This window comes from Myotis nattereri, assembly GCF_964212035.1.
Source record: "Myotis nattereri genome assembly, chromosome: 3".
Taxonomy (NCBI): Eukaryota; Metazoa; Chordata; class Mammalia; order Chiroptera; family Vespertilionidae; genus Myotis; species Myotis nattereri.
The window spans coordinates 201,388,898-201,407,459 of NC_138077.1; the positions used below are offsets into that span (position 1 = coordinate 201,388,898).

An 18,562-nucleotide genomic window follows, 5' to 3' on the forward strand; every position below is an offset into this window, starting at 1 on the left:
GGGGGGAGAAAAAAGAACCTTTAATGATAGTGAAAATATATTTTATTTTAATACAATAGCTGCCAGCAATATACTGGGTCCAGAGACAAAAGAAAAATACAAGCATTCTTCAAGAGGCTTTCATTTGCCTTTTCAAATAATTTTAAAGGAAATACTCCAATTCTATTCAACATTATGACCTGGGGAGTTGAAACATTTTTCCATAATAAAAATATAAATTTGACAGCCCCAACATTTGATACTTTGTAAAGAATGGAATAAAAAAGCCCACATAGTATATAGATAATGAATGCTTTCCTCTCTTTGAATCAAATACTATTTCAGCCAGTATAAGAAATTGGTTGATCAATCAACTTGATGAAATGTGTATCAAAATGTTCATGAAAAAAATATGTATTTTTTATCATGTTTACCTTGTAGATATTTTCTAAATGGATATTTGAAATGCACAGAAATAAATGCTATTTACATGCAACTCTGGAGAGACTCAAAACTCAACAGAAGTAAAATTGCCTAAATTCTAGAGTTGACCAATTTAGGGTAAGAGTACGTGTCAGAAATGTCTTAATTGTATACAGATTGCTCAGGGGCTTAAAGGTAAGTTGTCTAAAGCAAAGTTACCAAGAAAGAAGTCTTATATTAATTTCATCACAAGCCAACAATCCTAGTAAAAGAAGGAACAGAGCTGTACAGAAAACCTGCATTTACTCTTTCTTTTTAAAGGAAGTCATCAACTGAAATGGAGAACTTTCCAACTGCTGGACATGAAAACGTCACAGAACCCCTTGGGAAACAGAGCTTCCACTCAGAATCTAATCTCCTTGTTGGTTTAAGTGAAGGGGGAAATGATTCAGTAGTTGCGGAAATAACAGGTGATTTCCATTATATAACCCAACACCACATGAATTGTCATGTAAACTTTTATTCCCAAATCTTCTAAGATTTAAGCTATATCTTTGTACAAATATAAGGTGGGGTAAAAGAGCATTTGCTGGGATCACCCTACTGACCGCCTTTTGTCCATTTGCCAATCTCAATTTCATGAACTAATTTCCCTGATAAAAGCAATGAGGTCTTTCTACAGAGAAAAAACCATTCTGCCTTCATCCATGTTGTAACAGTCCTACCTGTTCCTTGGACATTGAGAGGGATGCATCATGGGATACATATTTTAAAGATAGAGAACAATCATCGGATACATTTTTCAAAGATAGATAATAAATATTCAAGGTAAAAATACTTCACAATTGAGTTTGACTGTATTTTTCATCATTCTATTTATTCTAAGGAATGATGCTCTTTCCTCATTAGCTCTCTATTCCACACCACTTAGTCCACCGTTCACTGGCAAGAACAACACGCCTTCTTTTGACTCTTGTTCACACTCTAAGCTCTGAAGCAAGGTTCAATATTACCCAGATGCCAAGTTACCGCTATTTAAAAATAGGGAAAGTGATGATGGCTGTCTGTGTAGTGGTGGCAGATGTAACATTTCTACCCAATGAAGCTAATGCTATAGAATTTCTCAATAGATAACCTGTAGTAGTTCTTCCTGGAACCAGATAAATCAGCATCCAACATTAATTACACAAAAGGTGGGTGCTCAAACTTTTGATCAGCAATAGAGAATTTTAAGAAAAACAAAGCAAAAAAAATCTCCCTGAGCCAAATAGATACAATATGGAGCTTTACTTATCTTTTTGTACTAATTACTGGTGCATTAAAAAAAAAATGCAGTATGCTTATAAAAATCAGGTTGCTTCCATACAGCCAGTGCTTACTAAATGTTAGCATATCAAAGGGAGGAATCATTGCCATTTTAAAGCAATATACTTAACATTTCCAGAAACAGCCTATGAGAAATAGGCTTCTTAAAACAAGGAAAAAAATTACTGAATGTTCTGTAGTAACAACCCCGTCCAGAAAGTCCAATTGAAAAAAAAATGAGTAGATAAACAGCAAACTCGTTTTGTTTTCACTAAGCCCATCCTCCCTCGTTAGAGCACAAATAATTCCTGCTTTAGAACTTCAATTTAAAAAACAAACATGCAGAATGCTATTCCTCAACGTGGCTGCAGAAAAATGTAATGGAAGGAAACACAGTGGCTGACATTAGGCAAAACTGCTGTAAATATGCACTCACCATAACAACTATAATTTAGTCCAAAAGGCGTTTAAGCCCAAAGTCTAACAGTAAATAGGGGTGGAGGGAACAGCTGCTAATCTGTGTGTTTTGTCTTATTTTCAAGATAGGATGGAGAATGGGTTTTTTGGTTTCCTACATAAGCTTTAGAAACAAAATTCTATTTGATATTTTGACAAACCTTAATTTCTGTGTTAATTTTTACCTTCCTATTCATTGTACTGCTATAGCTAAGTCAACTAAATAGTAGTTTATGTAGTGTTGCTCAAAAGATCTACAAACAGCAAGATCTATGCTGACCTAAAAAGGAGCGTTTTAAAATAAAGAAAGCAGTAACGTTCCAAATGAATGGCACTGGGCAAAGTACATTAGCAAACACCACACTGCGACAGGTACAAGGTGCCCGCTGGTTTGGTTTATATGGATAAGATGCTCAAAAAAAGACTGAGATTATCCCTCCCTCTGAACTTTTAGCTTCTACATAGTGTCAGATGTTATCATTGGTGTAAAGAATAAATGCTTTTAGGAAACGTGAAAATCCATGTACAAAACAGAATAGCAAAATCTGTAGGGACTTCCTGTGGAAGGCTCTCTCCTCTGGTGGTGAAACCTTTAGCACTTCTCCAGGACGGACTGAACTGAAACAGAGGGTTCTGATACAGTAGCAATCCTTTCATATACTCTTACTAAATATAAAATTCCAAAAATACATAAATATCCCTTGTACCACGCATTATGCACCAGTTTGGGGCTGACTGATGAGGTCATGCTTACTAGTTTTAACCGTTAAACATTGCACCTCAAAAGTCCTGCCATCTATACACAGTGAAAGGACAAAATGGGGAGGGCTCTAGAGATAGGAAACTACCTCTAAAGTAAAAAGTTTGTGATGAACTTTCTCCAAATTAGAAGAGAGGAGGATATGGGTTAGGGGAGGTAGGCAGGGTAAAATAATTTTAAAATAATACTGCTTAGGAGTGTATGTTTAAAGATAGCTACTATACCTTATCTATCCTTTACCCTAATCTTGAATAACTGTCATATTCATGCAAAATAAAATTTCTATTTTATAGGAAGAGGAGCAGCCTGTTAGAAAAAGCATATTCTTAATCAGGAAGCGATGTGAAGACCTCTCTCATAAGTGCTGTTTTACTTGGTCAGTCTTTTGGCTACATCATTATATGCTATTTCAACCTCCTTATCACTGGGGCAGGTATTGGTGAACTCGTCCCTACTATAAGCATTAGTTAAGTATCTCCAGATGCCAGTCATTCTTTTTGGAATATCAAAGTTGCGATATTTTTTGGCCACCACCTGAAAGACAAAGAGATCAAAAGTTAACATTTATTTTCCATGTTAACCAGAAACATCTCTAGGTTTTAAGGAAAACTGATTTTGTGAAACTCTGAGAACTCCTTCTGTTTGAAAGCTTAATGTCCTTGTCGAGTAAGACTCCCTCCACGTTCTGCGTGGAGTAGGGTTCGGTACCTGAAAGAGGAGCCGCACAACAAATGAGAGAAAAAGACACGAGATAATTTTGCAATATTGGGGGACCAGGCGGCAAGTCCTGAAGGACTTCCTTCGTGCTCAGGCTTCACCAAGCTTTTATTGATCTGGGATGCACCCATAGCATAGCCCTTAGGCAGGTGACCCCCTAGTAACAAGCAGACTAGCCCATCAGCAAGGATTTACATAATAATAAATGGGGGAGTAGTTTCACCTACCACTGTCTGGACAAACAGAGGTGGCGCCTAGCTCCGACCTTTGCTAGGGCTTCAAAGGCACCCAGCCTTCGGGGGGTTCTCTGTCCACGCTTATCAGATAGTGAAGGCAATAAACAGTTTCCCACAGACCTCCATACCATTCTATCAATTTCATCAGAGAGGGGGAGAATGAAGTTAGAAGTCACCTTCAATCTAACTAGAATCCTATATAATAAAAGGCCAATATGCAAATCGACCAAATGGTGGAACAAGTCGCTATGACATGCACTGACCACCAGGGGGCAGACGCTCAATGCAGACACTTAGCCAGAAGCCAAGCTCAGGGCTGGCAAGTGCAGTGGCGGTGGCGGGAGCCTCTCCTGCCTCTGTGGCAGCGCTGAGCAGCGAGCCGAGTGGTAAGGAGCGAGTAAGCAGGTGGTAAGGAGTGAGGGGTCCCAGACTGCGAGAGGGATGTCTGACTGGAGTGGGCCTAAGCCAGCAGGCAGACATCCCCTGAGGGGTCCCAGACTGCAAGAGGGCGCAGGCCGGGATGAGGGAAGCCCCCCTTCTAGTGCATGCATTTCATGCACCGGGACTCTAGTTTTACATAATGATGAGGACTGCAAACCACACCAGAGACTGAGAAATGTGACAGTCACTGCAAACACCTGCTCTGGCCATCCAGAGAGACGGCCATGGGAAATCCCTGGGCAGATAACTTAAAACACACACAGACACACACTATTTTAGATCTGTTTTCCTCTATCTCAATCTTTACTGCACAACTAGTGTTTATTCCTATTCTATTTAGCAGTGTCTCATACAATACATGCTCAATAAGCATGTGTCCCTTGGATAGAAAAAGCCAGGTGATCACAGAGCAGAATCTATTGCATGTCAGTTAGCAAACTCCAATCCAAAGTTACCTGTTACATCTCTGAATTTTTATGCAGTCAGAGAAAAATGTAATATCCCTCTTTCTCACACACCTCAATTTTCAGACATAATTTCCATTTCATTAACTCTATGATGTGTAAGGCCTAAGCAGCGTTAAAGTACACTTTTGGGGGGGGGGGTCCCCAGTCATGTCAGAAGACCAGAAAAGTTTACGCACGAAGAAGTGCTGTCTTAGTACATAGTTGACTCGGTCTCGTGGCAATGGGACACCACATCCTACGGGCCTACCTTCACAATGTGCAGTTTGGGCAGCAGGTTGCAGTCAGCCAATGTCATTTCATTGCCATCCAGAAATTTACGTGTGGAACACTTAACGTCCTCCATGCTGTTCTCATCAATTTCGTCAGGGAGGGGAGAATTCAGATATTCATCCAGTTTCTGCAGTGTCTTCAGGAGACCCCTCTCCAATGCTGAGAGAAAGATGGGAATACGATGAGAAGGGAGCCCACCCAAGCCCGAAGCAGAAGCAGTACTTTCAGTCAGTAACGGTTTGTCAAATGCTCGCTGACACTAGCACAAAGACAAAACAGACAAGGTGCCTGCCCTCCTGGGCTTACCTACATGGCGCAGGGGCGTGAGACAGATTTGTTCGGATAAATATCAAAACAAGCATGACAGTTTCAGACAATGGTGTCTGTAAAATCTTATTTATAGCTCAACAGCCTACATATGAATACATAGCATAGATGATGTTTAAACTGGAAAGATTAGCCATAGCTGGTTTGGCTCAGTGGATAGAGCGTCAGCCTGTAGACTGAAGGGTCCTGGGTTCAATTCCAGCCAAGGGCACATGCCTGGGTTGCAGGCTCATTCCCGAGTACAGGGTTTGCAGGAGGCAGCCCATCAATGATTCTCATCAGTGATGTTTCTCTCTTTCTCTCTCTCTCTCTCTCTCTCTCTCTCTCTCTCTCTCTCTCTCTCTCTCTCAATTCTAGGGAAGAAAATCCTGCTGAAACAGAATTTTTACTTTCAATTTTAAGTCCTACTCCCCTAAGAATATTTGGATTTTTCACCACAAAATGTGTTGTTAAACCCCAATACAAACAATCTGGAGCAAAAAGCCTGAAGTTTTTGCACTAATATTACACAGAAAGCCAAGAATAGCATACTGCATATAACATAAAAAACAGAATCAGATTAGAGCTGAATTGAGGGTGTCTCTAGACAAATAGATTAAGATGCTATAATTGTCGTGATTTAGAGAGAATTGGGACAGAGCCAACCCTGTATATCTGGAAAGTCAAGTTAGTGACCTTCGTAGAGAGGAGGTGGGAACATCATTAGAAAGGAATATGGAATAAATATAAACAGATCTTCTCTCATCCTTTCTTAACCTTAACCTTCCCAATCCACCTTCACCTCCCACTCCCAGAATATATAAACTTACAAAAGTGATTACAGTATTGGTTGTAAAAGGAAGTTAAATGTTATGAGTTGACAACCTTTTTAGCTATAAATGTGAATAAAGTTGGATCTATTATGAGAAAAGGCAAGTTCCACATGCTGCTCATTAGATATTTCACCAGCAACATAAATATATCCTAACCCAACACTTCTTCTTCCAATGCTCCCACCTACTCATCCCTTGGTCCCTTCAAGTAGTTCAGACAATAGACAGTGGCCTTAACTAGATAAAAAGGAATGATGGATTTTACACTGAAATAAATCAGACAAAGACAAATACAGAGATACCTCATCTGACTGAATCTGCTTTACTGTGCTTCACAGATATTGTGTTCTTTACAGATTGAAGGTTTATGGCCACTTGTGTTGAGCAAAGTTTATCAGTACCATTTTTCTTTTCTTAAAAAATATTTTTTATTTATTTCAAAGAGAGGAAGGGAGAGGGAGAGAGAGAGAAACATCAATAATGAGAGAGAATCACTGATTGGCTGTTTCCTGCATGACCCCTCCTGGGGATCGAGCCCGAAACCCCAGCATGTGCCCTGACCACGAATTGAACCGTGACCTGGTTAACAGGTCAACGCTCAACCACTGAGCCACACTGGCAGGGCTCAGTGCCATTTTCAACAGTGTTTATTCACTTCATGCCTCTCTGTCACATTTTTGGTAATTCTTGCAATATTTCAAACTTCCTCATTGTTATTATATTCGTTATGGTGATACCTGATTCGTGATCTTTGATGTTAATATTGTAATTATTTAGGGGCACCACAAACCACACCCATATCAAACGGAACTTAATCAATCAATGTTGTGTGTGTTCCGACTGCTCCACTGACCGGTCATTCCCCCATCTCTCTCCTCCTCAGGCCTCCCTATTCCCTGAGACACAACAATATTAAAATAGGCCAATTAAAAACCCTACAATGGCCTCTAAGTATTCAGGGAAAGGAAGAATCACATTATTCCTCACTTTAAATCAAAAGCTACAAATGATTAAGCTCAGTGAGGAAGGCATGTTGAAAGCCAAGGTAGGCCAAAAGCTAGGCCTCTTGCGCCAAACAATTAGCCACGCTGTGAATTCATGCAAAGGAAAGTTCTTGAAGTTCTGCAGCCCATGGATCAAGGAGTAATTTTGACTGTCAAGTCTTATTTAAGAAATACATTTTGTAAAGCTATCGCTGCCATAAATCATTCTCCCTTTGACGGATCTGGGCAAAGTACATTGAAAACCTCTGGAAAGGAGTCACCATTCCGGATGCCATTAAGAACATTCATGAGTCATGGGAAGAGGTAAAAAATACCAACATTAACAGGTGGGAGGCGGTGCATTCCGGCCCTCACGCATGACATTGAGGGGTTTAAGACTTCCGTGGAGGAAGTGGCTGCAGATGTGGAGGAAACAGCAAGAGAACTAGAATCAGAAGTAGAGCCTGAAGATGTAACTGAATCACTGCAATCTCATGATAAAACGGATGAGGGGCTGCTTCGAATGCATGAGGAGAAAAGGTGGTTTGCTGAGATGAAATCTACTGGTGAAGATGCTGTCAAGACTGCTGAAGTGACAACAAAGGATCAGAATATCGCATGAACTCAGTTCAAACAGCAGCAGCAGGGTTTGAGAGCACTGACTAATTCTGAAAGAAGTTCTATTGTGGGTAATATGCTATCGAACAGCATCACATACTGCAGAGAAACCATCCATGAAAGGAAGGAAGAATCGGCCAAGGAGGCAAACTTCATTGTTCTTATTTTAAGAAATTGCCACAGCCACCCCAACCTGCAACCACCACCACCCTGATCAGTCAGCTGCCAACATGGAGACAAGACCCTGCACCACAAAAAGATTATGATTCATAAAAGACTTGTGCACTCACTGGATTATAGAAGGAACATAACTTTCATAGGAAGCCAAAAATTCATGTGACTCATTTACTGAGATATCGCTTCATTGCAGTGATCTGCACCAGAACCCACAGTATCTCTGAGGTACGCCTGGGCCATATTGTTTAACTTATATGTAGAATCTACAGAGCAAAACAAATGAACAAACAAAACTCACAGAAACAGAGAATAGATGGATGGTTATTAGAGGGAAAGGAGGTTGGGGAACGGGCAAAATTGGTGAAGGGGGAAACCAGGCTTACTGTGGTGATTACAGCATATACAAAGATCACATTGTTATGTTGTACACCTGGAAACGAATGTAATGTTACAGACCAAGTTTACCACAGAAACATTGGGATAATGATTGTAACTGTCTACATTTCCATAATAGCTAAAAATAAAAGACTGCACAAAATTTTAAATGCAAAAAAAGGCAGTATCACTGAATATCTTGTAGTTTTTAATATGCTTTTTAAAAATCTATTAGTGTGGTGATTGCCATGTGGAGGGGGCCGAAGGGAGGTGGAGGGTATAGGGGGCATATATGGTGATGGAAGGAGACTTGACTTGGTATGGTGAGCACACAATACAGTGTACAGATGATGTGTTGTGTGGATGTGTGCACCTAAACCTATATAATTTTGTTAACCAGTGTCACCCCAATCAATTCAATAGAAAGAAAGAAAAATTTATTAATTATGTTCAGTCCTTGATACAGGTACTTTCTATTACTATTACATTTTAAAACCTTTATATTTTTAAACTCAGGGCTGGTTTACATTAAACTAATAGTCTACTAAATCATGAACTTCTTCCTTGTATGATTACAACGAACAGAAGCATGGCCAGTAAGGAAGATAACATTACCTAAATTTAAACACTGAAATGATGTCTGCAATGGACTTGAGTGGTATGGCAAGTGAGCAAGCTAGTAATCTTCAACCTATTCTAAATAAATCCTTTTTATGAATTAATTTTCAAATGTATCCAATAGAAAATAAAATATCTTAAATTTACAAGGTTTATATCATATGATGCTTAGGATCCCAGATGTAAGGCGCGAATTAAGATAACAAAACATTACAATTATTGTTCTTTCTATAATTTTGGGCTTAACACAGCACCTGCAATCAAGTTGAATTGTTGTACCTGACTAGAATCTTGGGTAATTTTTCAAAGTTAGAAATGTCAGAATAAAAGGTATATTAGTGAACACAAAGAATGCTGAATTAGTTTGCTACAATTTTTATGTGTCAATATAAGAGATGGCCAACAAAATAAAGAAAAATAGAAGTATCGACAGGCACTAAAGAGCATCATTTAATAAACAAGTTTTGAAACCATCACAAAGGAATTTGAAGTTGGTTGAGAATAAGAAAATGTAAAGATTAACCACTAGGAGGCAGTAGCGAGCCACCAGAAAGTAGCTCCTTGTCTTCTGTAATTAACAAGTAGCACTATTGTTCTCCAATACCCCTGCTGTAGTAACACTCGCGTCTCTAAAAAGGTCTTTCAAAGGCTCTCAAAAAAATGAGTACGTATAATAGAAGCCATACAGTCAGTTTTAAATTATGGAAATCAAAATACCCTTTTTTGCCTAAGAGAACACAGCAAAATTTAAGATTAGCACACATGCACGCACCAGGGTCAGAAGTATGGGGAAATGAATACGAAATTTCACGTTAGTGGAAATATTAACTGGTATACACTTTTGGAAAATAAAATGTTTTAACCTATTTGGAATCTAGTACAAGGCAGTATTGTTTGTCATAATGAAAAAAACCGGAGACAATCTCAATGTCTATCAACAGGGATATGGTTAAAAATCCATGTTATGAAATATTAAGCAGCATTTCTTAGACAATGAAGTAAAGTTCGATATTCTAAAGAATTTCCACCACATAATATGTGAAAAAGACAAGTGCATAATGTAAATATATAAATACACCATTTATGTACACTGCAAAATTACATAGAAAAAAGATTGCGTACTGTTGGGGAAGAGATTACATAATGTGATTAAGGAGCACTGAAATTTTATTAAATTTACATTTATACTACTTGAACTTTTTAAATAAGCAGGCATAACTCTATTACCTGCATAATTCGAATGAGTAAACATAAGGCAGATACCATTAAATGTAACAAGTCCCTAATTGTTGTAGAAAACAATACAATTCACAAAGAAGAAAAGAAAAATTATGAACACTTACATGGATCAAACTATATTTTAAATCTTCTGCTAGTTTTAATAAAGGGTAATCTGACATAAACAATGTTTAAAGGCTAGGTAACACATTAGAGGAAAACACGAGAAGTAGTGTGTATTTAAAGATGGTTAAATATATAATGCAGTTTCATAGCTACAATGATTAACAATCATCCTCTGATTCCACTTTTCCAGAAGGAGAGGAAGGGAAGGAGAATGAATCTTGAATGAATAGGAACTCATTAGAACCTAAAGATTCAATTCCTCCATTTAAAAATAGGAATTTGGACATTAAGGAATATGCTTCAGAGCATATAATGGCAGGTTTTCATCACTAGTAAATTCAGGGAAATGAAGAATATTATAAACACCAAACAGACTAATAAATTATCAGTTACATTTGGGGGCTTAATAAGTTATATAAATTAACTGGGGGGATAAACAGATTTGGGACAGGTCATACCTAACCCATCCCCGTAAAAGGAATTACGCATTAATCTCCTTTAATGCTTCAAAAGATTTCACAAACTCTTACTCCAAACCAACTTGGACATGTTACCAAAAGAATTATATATTTTACCTATCAATCTCTCTATCTCTCAATCTATCTATCATCAGTGTTTATTTTATTCTTTAAAACTTATGTTTACTTTGGATCCCAACCTAAAATACTGTAGCATCTAGGCATTTAATCCCTTACTTAGAATGAGGTCTTAAAATTGCCCAAAGCTTTGTAAAATATTAGAGTTTATAAAATATTTCACAGGCTGGTAAAACTAATCAAAGACCTGCCTATAATTACTTACCATATAAAATAACAAATCCATCTCTATGTAAGTTGTTCATTATTTGGAGAAATAAGGAGGTGGATCATTGATTTACTATGCTTATTTAAGGCATTTAATTGTATGAGACAGGTAAGAGACTTGCAACAAATACACATAAGGGAGACCCATTAAGGTACAAAATTATTTGGAACATTGTTTTCTAAAGTCTCATGGCAGTGACAGGCCCCTGTGGAGAGAAGTTGCTTAGCAACTGGAATTCTTATTTACCAACAGGTAATTTAATATAAGGCCTTCTAAGTTATGCACTGTGTAATCCACTGTTGTTTGTTCTTGTTGGTTACAGAATTCTAAGGACAGTAAGTAAGCATAGGTGGCTACTTAAGACAGTAACACATTGATAGGAAAAAATAGAATACGTACAAAGCTATACTTAAATGACTCATTCTCTGCCCCCAAACCTGTCCACCAAAGCAATTTTTTTAAGCAAACACATTTTTTTCCTCTCCTCCCCACCAAGTGTCAAAAGAAATTCAACCACTCTCCAGCTTCCAAAAGCCACAAAAAGAAATGAAAACATTATGATTTAACTAAGAGCATTCAAAGAACTATGCAGCAAGAGCATCTGGGTATAAAAGACAGTTTTATGAAAAGGAAAGGTAGAAGAGTATAGAAACTGTGGACAGAGCGTGCTCCAGTGTAACTGTTTTCTTAGTGTGTAAGACAGAAACACGAGTCAGAAAAAAAGTCAATTACGAAGGAGAGTTGCTCCCAAATCAAGAACACATTTAATAGATGTAAGCCAGGCCTGAGCACTAACCTTCTCCCTTTTCTCCCTTCACTGAAGAAAAACATTTCATTCAGTGAATACTAATTATTCCGGGAACCACTGAAATTCAATACTAATTTATGCAATGCAATAATAATTTTTAAAAAGCCCGAAAAGCTTGGAAATCTGTCTAAATGATAAGAAAATCAGCAACTGTTTCAATTTTTTAAAAAATGTTATTCTTGCTTAAACAGCTCTGATCCCCCACCCCACCCGACCCCGCTTTCATACTCTTGGCCATTTGCTGCCATAAACTCCCACCCAAAAGAACCCCTCTAGGGTCATCCACAGGGTTGGGGACAAAAAAACAGCAAGAGGCAAATCACTCACTTCAGATCACCCTACACTCAGAAGTTTCTCCCACATATTAAATTCTGTAAGGGTGGCACTGAGCAGAGAAATAAGATGTCAGGAATCTTGGTAACAAGTGCTCTGTTGTGTTGTTACAAAGTTTTCCTACTTTAAGAAGTCATTAGTGACACAACAGCTTTGTATTCAAAAAGCACACAAATGTATATTTTATATATTTAAATATCACATATTCATATATTTCTTCTTTAAATAGGAAAATATATATGGAAAAAAAATTCAACAGTCTATAGGGGTGGGGGACCTTTATTCTGCCAAGGGCCATTTGGATATTTATAAGATTATCCGAGGGCCATACAAAATAATCAGCTTAAAAAATTAGCCTGTTATATTTGGTCAAACATTTAATTAACTCACCCCTCATGCCTTGGCAGGGCCGGACCAGATGATCTCACGGCCTTTGCCCACAGACAGGACGCTCCCCACCCCTGTAAAACAATGGTGGAGTCCCTGACCAGGTAGCTCAGTTGGTTAAGGCGTCATCCTGATACCCCAAGGTTGCTGGTTCCATCCCCAGCCAGGGCACAAGAATCAATCAATGAATGCATAAATAAGTGGAACAAAATCAAATCAATAAATAAAAACGATGATTAAAACCTTGAGGAGCTAGCTTTTTGGTTATTGTTGTTAGTCTTAACTGAATACTAATGCTCTCCCTACACAGTTTCTTAACATCCCAAAGGAAAGAAAAAGGGAAATTAGTGGATGGTGTGGTTAAACAGGTTCATTAAATGGGACCTCTTTCAGCCCAGCCGATGTGGCTCAGTTGCTACTCTAAAGGGTTGACGATTTGATTCTGATCAGGACACATGCCTGAGTTGGAGGCATGATCCCCATAGGGAGCATTCGGGAAGCAGCCATTCAGAGGCAGCCAATTGATTCGCTCTCACATCAATGTTTCTCTTTCTCTTTCTCTCTCTTCCTCTTCCCTTCCTCTCTCTCTAAAATTCAATTTTTAAAAAAATAAGGGGGGGGGGGGGGGGAGAAACAATACAAAAGGACCTCTTTCAAAGAGGCTTTCCTCCAATATACCAAATATAAGTTTGGTGAGTGAACTAATGAGAGAGTGTGTCCTTTAATAAATAAAAGAAAATCACATCCCTATTACCTAAACCATTCTCACCATGAAAATATGACTTGAAATTAAAATCCTTTTAGGATGCAGAGAAATTTGGAAGGCTGGTGGGTCTAAAGGCTCTCTTAGAGAAAATCCAAAAATTGCTCTGTAAGGGTAATTAGCACAAAAATCCACTGAGGCTGATTTTAGAATGCTGGCACCTAACAATAAACAAGATTTAGTAATGGTTTTAGTAAGTGCCATCAATCCATTGTTTTTTGTTTGTTTGTTTTTTAAATGTATTTTATTGATTTTTTTACAGAGAGGAAGGGAGAGGGATAGAGAGTTAGAAACATTGATGAGAGAGAAACATCGATCAGCTGCCTCCTGCACACCCTCTACTGGGGATGTGCCCGCAACCAAGGTACATGCCCTTGACCGGAATTGAACCTGGGACCCTTCAGTCCACAGGCTGACGCTCTGTCCGCTGAGCCAAACCAGTTAGGGCTCAATCCACTGTTTTTGATGTGCCATTAGTTCTTTGTATAGCTCCCTTCACACAATATGAGAACAAATTCTCTCAATAAACATTTTATCACACCTACTATATTGCTAGGTACTGTCCCATGAGCTAAGGACTTAACCTGGTTTTTCTCAAATCTCTGATCAACCGTGAAAGCCAGTTTTTAACACATATGGGAATGTCTGGACTCCAAAGTATTCATTTATAATCATTCTCATAATAGGGGTGGTTGCTGTTGTTTTTTTTTTTGCAGTGATAATCCAAACATTCTTTTTTACCTTCATTAGCCTCTGGCCTTGAATTCTTAATATATGCAGAGAACTTGGCAAAGATGTCCATTCCAGCAGTATTTGATTCTGGGTGCTTTGGCGAAAGCTTTAAGTACCTAAATGGAAAAGTGATAATGTATTACAGAGCCCCCAAAGATACATTAGCATAAATCCCCTCAATCAACAAACCATTGTGCTAGCAGTTACTAGACATCTTTTAATAGTTAATATTACTCTAAGAAATACCATCATCTGTTTTCTAGGATATTTTTTAAAAATATATTTTTACTAATTTCAGAGAGGAAGGGAGAGGAAGAGAGAGACAGAAACATCAACGATGACAGAGAATCACCAATTGGCTGCCTTTTGCAAGCCCCACACTGGGGATCGAGCCCTCACCCTGGGCATGTGCCCCCAGCGGGAACCAAACCCTGGCCTCCTGATTCATAGGTCGACACAACCACTGAGCCATGCCAGTCGGGCTGTTTTCTAGGATATTTTTTAAGATTTTTTTTTCCTTAGGAAACAAAGCTCTGCAGTGTTTTTGTTCACACATTAATATTCTTGGCAATCAAAAGGTATCCGCACTTCACCTACGTTTTACAAACTAAAATGCTGAGGAGACTGTCTACTTGTTCAGAGACTTGTGCCAAGCCAGTGGGCACTTTAGAAAGAGATCCCTCGAGCCGCGCTAAGGAAACTCCCGTGACGATGGAAATATCCTGTATCTGAACTGTCCAATCGGTATCCCACTGGTGATATGTGGCTATTTGAACATGAATTTAGAGTCATAGCAATTAAATCAAGTTAAGAATTCACATTCTTCCAGCCGCAGAGCTTTCTTAAGTAGGAATGCTAGCCCGATGCTTGGTGTCTGGTGCCCTGAACCAGCCCTGGGAGCAGCGCCAGAGAACCCTGACAGCAGCAAAGTCTAGGCTGGTCAGCATCTTGTTCATCCAGAGGGTTGGGGGCAAAAGCAGCGAAAGGCAGATCACTCACTTCAGAGGACCCTACACTCAGGACTTTCCAAAACCTCTTCTATATTACATTTTGTAAGGGGCACTGAGCAACAGGAAAATAAGATGGCGGGAATTTTGCTAGCAAGTGCTCAGTTGTGTTGTTACAAAGTTTTCCTACTTGGAGAAGTTATTAGTGACACAACAGCTTCAAAAAAAATGACACAAATGTGTATCTTACGTATTTCAATTTCAAACACACATGCCCATATGTTTTTTCCTCAAATTGGAAAGTACATGTAAAAAAGTTTAACACTTTGCTCTTGCCTCTGACATCAGCTCCAGGGACTCAGGGCTAAAGGAATTCGGGCTCAAAGAACCACTTTAAGAAAAGTTTATCTGCTAAAAGGCCCTCCAAAACTTCACCGGAAAATGGGCTTTCAGGGCAGTAAGACTTTAGAAAAATATCTTATATTGAACTATAATTTAGACTTATTTATATAGTTAAGGTTCTGTTTTACCACTTTAAATTAAAGATGAAGATGAGGTATTTTTAGATAGAAATTTAGTTCAATTGCGAGGTGTGGTTTCAGGTTAGTTCTTATAGTCATTATTTTTTACACTTTACTATTTTGAATTCAAGAAATAATACCTTTTCTAAAAATTGGACACAGTAGCCCTAGCCGGTTTGGCTTAGTGGATAGAGTGTCCGCCTGCGGACTGAAGGGTCCTGGGTTCAATTCTGGTCAAGGGCACATGCCTGGGTTGTGGGCTCAGTCCCCAGTAGGGGGTGTGCAGGAGGCAGCCAATCAATTATTCTCTCTCATCATTGATGTTCCATCTCTTTTTCCCTCTCCCTTCCTCTCTGAAATCAATTTTAAAAATAATAAATAGATAGATAGATAGATAGATAGATAGACAGGTAGATAGATAGGACCCAGTATACTATATGGGTAAGAATATAAAATATCTATGGAACATTTATATGTTCAAGCTATCTTTCTTTTTTAATATCTCTCAATTTTTAAGCTTAAAGATTTCTCTTATAAACAAAAGTATTTAAATAACTATTTTTAGTGAAAAATTATAGTAAATTAATTTCTCCCGAGCTTTTATATATACACACACACACACACACACATATATATATATACATATATATATATATATATATATATATATATATATTACGTATGTATGTTTTTTTCTTCCCATCTATAGAAAACCTTATCCCCACACACTTTTTTTTGTTTCCCTACCTGAGCTGTAACAGTTAATCCCTTCTTCAACATCCCTGGGTTTCCCTTGACTACAAAAACAACCAACTTCCAACTTAAATGCTTTCACCACTGGTAATACAGTACCTTCATTGACTCATTCCAACAAAAAAAATAGTGCAAGGTACATAAATGCCTATCCAAATACATTTATTTCTTTCTCTAGCCAAGTTTCCAAAATTAGTCCTCTTTTCCAACCAATATTTAGCTGTACCAACTTTTTCTACTGAAGTAAACTTCTTAATTTCCAAAAAAAACTTACAGTAAGGCAGGCTTACATTACAGATCATGTATATATTCACTTCATACATGATAATAATTCTAATTATTACCTATTATGTGTCAGGCATTGTACTAAGTGTTGGGGATATAATGAGCATTTCTATATGAGCACACTTGGTAGAGATCTATTTTGATGAACAGGTAAGAGTGAAGGACTGTCAATCAGCATATCCTTATTCATATGGAAACAGACACTATTAAAATTTTTTTAAAACACTGTCTCTAAAGCAGGTTAAACATGCCCTGTGTTTCCCTTCCAAGACAAACGATTAAGTGTGTGTTCTTAACTTAATGCATACAATACTATAGCTACAAGAGGCCCTCTCAATGTTTCATTTTGCCTAAAAGGAATTATTTTCCAGCCCCAGTCACTGGATTAATTAAAAGTTTCCCCAAACTGGAGAAACTAAGATGGCGGCATAGATAAACACCGGGAAATAGTCGCCTCCCACAACAATTGAAAAATATCCCAAAGGACGGAGCAAACATCGTCCAGAACAACAGGAAGGCTGGCTGAGTGTAATTTCTACAACTAGAAGAAAAGAAGGGTAAAAGCAAGGAGAACCAAGATGGCGGCATAGGTTAACGCTGGAGTTTGCTGCTTTGAACAACTACTTCAAAAGTGAAACCAAAAAACGGAAGGGACATCACCCAGAACCACAGGAACGCTGGCTGAGTGGAAGTCCTACAACTAGGAGGAAAGAGAAACGCATACGGACACTCAGAGGAGGCGCAGTGCTGAAGTCAAATTCTGAGGTGGGAGCGCGCGGAGCGGGCTGGCGGCGGAGGGCGCGGTTGGCGTTTTCAATCGGGAGGGAGTCGCAGACTCTGAGCTCCAGATACAGGCGAGTCTTTAGGGACCCAGACTCAAACGGGAGAAGCGGGACTGTCTGGCTTCGGTCAGAGCGAGTGCAGCTTTCTCTCCGAGGTTTGCAGCCATTGCTGGGACTCAGAGAGGCAGAGCCCCTGGGGACAGGACTGAGAGCTGCCATCACTGCTCTCTCCGGCCCACCCTATTGATACTGTGCGACCCGCCCCGCCCAAGCCCTGCACAGAGGCATTTGCCGGATAGCCTCAGGCAAAGGCTAGATTAGCACCTCCCTAGAGGACAGAAGTTCTCTCACTGCAGAAACAGCTGATTCTCATAGCCACTTGGCCTGGAGGTCAAACCCTCCCTGGTATTAGCTACAACAATCAAGGTTTATAAGACTGCGCACAAAGACCACTAGGGGGTGCACCAAGGAAGCATAACAAAATGCGGAGACAAAGAAACAGGACAAAATTGTCAATGGAAGATATAGAGTTCAGAACCACACTTTTAAGGTCTCTCAAGAACTGTTTAGAAGCCGCCGATAAACTTAATGAGATCTACAAGAAAACTAATGAGACCCTCGATCGTATATTGGGGAACCACCTAGAAATTAAGCATACACGGACTGAAATAACCAATATTATACAGATTCCCGACAGCAGACCAGAGGAGCGCAAGAATCAAGTCAATGATTTGAAATGCGAGGAAGCAAAAAACACCCAACCGGAAAAGCAAAATGAAAAAAGAATCCAAAAATGTGAGGATAGTGTAAGGAGCCTCTGGGACAGCTTCAAGCGTACCAATATCAGAATTATAGGGGTGCCAGAAGATGAGAGAGAGCAAGATATTGAAAACCTATTTGAAGAAATAATGACAGAAAACTTCCCCCACCTGGTGAAAGAAATGGACTTACAGGTCCAAGAAGCGCGGAGAACCCCAAACAAAAGGAATCCAAAGAGGACCACACCAAGACACATCATAATTAAAATGCCAAGAGAAAAAGACAAAGAGAGAATCTTAAAAGCAGCAAGAGAAAGAAACTCAGTTACCTACAAGGGAATACCCATACGACTGTCAGCTGATTTCTCAACAGAAACTTTG

The 18,562-nt window shown here is 38.9% G+C and overlaps 1 protein-coding gene across 1 annotated transcript in view; it reads right to left on the bottom strand.

Moving 5' to 3' along the window:
* Positions 1-2,538: 2,538 nt before the first annotated feature.
* CLIC4 (chloride intracellular channel 4) overlaps positions 2,539-18,562 on the bottom strand; it is a 59,502-nt gene continuing 43,478 nt past the window's right edge. The window contains exons 4-6 of the mRNA XM_081085941.1: positions 14,145-14,251; positions 5,032-5,213; positions 2,539-3,457 (exon numbers count right to left, since the gene is read on the bottom strand). Coding sequence (XP_080942067.1) covers positions 3,293-3,457; positions 5,032-5,213; positions 14,145-14,251 — 454 coding nt within the window. The 3' untranslated portion in view covers positions 2,539-3,292. The remainder of the gene's footprint in view (positions 3,458-5,031; positions 5,214-14,144; positions 14,252-18,562) is intronic.